Genomic DNA, 1707 nt, shown 5'->3' with positions numbered 1-1707 from the left:
CTGGGGAAGTGGAGCAAGGAATTGTGGGTATTGAAGTCCAGAGTTCAAGTCCAATTTTACACTGGCTAAGAGATAGAAGGGAGGACCAGTGGAATAGACTTGGGGTAAATGACCTCAGCAAAATAATATATCCCAAACTTTTGGGACAAGAACCTAGTATTTGACAAAAACTGGGGGAGATTAGGTTTATATCAACATCTCACACCCTATACCAAGATAAATTCAGAATGGGTAAATGCCTTGACTATAAAAAAAAGGAAATTATAAGTAAAGTAGGAGAACATAGAATAGTATACCTGTCAGATTTATGGGAAAGAAAAAGAATTTAAGACCTAGCAAGAGATAGAGGATATTACAGAATGAATAATTTTGATTACAATTAATTATAAATTTTTTGTACAAACAAACCAGCTGGATCTTAGTTTCTGTAACAAGTTTTATGCAATATTCTTTCACTCTCATCAATGAGCTTCTTAAGTCTTCTTCACTTTCTGCCATCAGAGTGCTAATATCTGCATGTTTGAAGTTTATATTTTCTTGGTAATCTTAATTCCACTTTTTGATAATACAGAAGGAACCAGCTTCACTGGAGTTTATAGGAGGGATGTGAGCCTGGCTGAAGAGGAGAAGGGAGAAGGTTCTCTTAACTCTTTTCTTTTTTCCACTCCTTAAACATTTCTAGGATGTGAGAATCTGGGAGATATGGTCCGCAGGGCTGGGCAGTTAGGCCCAATTCTCCCCTGGGCAATGTGGTGGCTCTGCCTCAAGTGCTCTGGAGGAAGCAGCAGCTGCTGCCTGAGCTAAAGGGCTCAACAGCCTGGAGAGGTTTTTGTTCAGGCCTGTATCACTGTGGGAGAGGGTACTCATTATAGTGCTGACAGAAGTAATCTGCCACATCTTCAGCCTCTACACCGCTGATTTTGAGAGTAAAATCTGTTCCATAACCGCTGCCACTGAAGCGGGCAGGGATCCCGGATGGTAGAGAGTTAGCATTATAGATGAGAAGCTTTGGGGGTTTTCCTGGTGACTTCTGGTACCAGGCTATATTATTGTTAATACCTTGACTGGCCCTGCAGCTGATGGTGACTGTCTCTCTCAGAGTCACAGGCAGGGCGGCTGGAGTCTGAGTCATCACAATGGCTGTGCTGGACTCTTGGAAAAAAGAAAATAAGAACAAATAGATTTAGGTTAAAAACCAAATCAACACACAGTGAATTCCCCAGCAAGTTCCCTGCCTCTCAGGCAGCAGGTTCTACTAGTCTGTCATCCAATTCCCATTGTCTACAGAGACCACCTCCTCATACCCCCCTCATATAGTCCAATTTTTGAACCTCCTTGGAGACCTTCTACCCATGTTAGCCTGTGGCTGGTCTTACCCTGAGCCCAGAGCACCAGGAGGCAGAAGAAGTGGGATGGGGACATCATTGTGTCTTTTGTAGTCCTGAAAGCAGAGAACACTGAACCCCAAATGAGACAGAGAGTGATGGAGATGGATTTATATCTCAGGACATGCTTCTGGAAGGTTGATGAGATTTCAATATGCAAAACAGTCCCAAGAACCACTTCTGGGCTCTGAGCTTCATTTCCAGAAGCCTGAAGATCAGACTCTGTGCTGGACTTACTGGAGCATGTTATCTTACACTTAAATGATCTCTCTACTTTCATTTCTGTCAAGCCTGACTGGAGAGACACATGGAAAGGCCACAG

At 43.1% G+C, this 1707-nt stretch overlaps 1 gene segment (V, D, J or C); it reads right to left on the bottom strand.

Annotated features, from left to right (window-relative positions):
* Nucleotides 1-844: 844 nt before the first annotated feature.
* On the bottom strand, nt 845-1489 carry LOC103092364 (immunoglobulin kappa variable 1D-13-like). The segment is given in 2 exon segments: nt 845-1152; nt 1377-1489. Coding segments are annotated over 2 exon segments (357 nt in total).
* Between the last annotated feature and the right edge of the window lie 218 nt (nt 1490-1707).

The sequence above is a fragment of the Monodelphis domestica genome, chromosome 1 (assembly GCF_027887165.1).
Source record: "Monodelphis domestica isolate mMonDom1 chromosome 1, mMonDom1.pri, whole genome shotgun sequence".
Taxonomy (NCBI): Eukaryota; Metazoa; Chordata; class Mammalia; order Didelphimorphia; family Didelphidae; genus Monodelphis; species Monodelphis domestica.
This window is presented reverse-complemented; position numbering and strand designations above follow the sequence as displayed.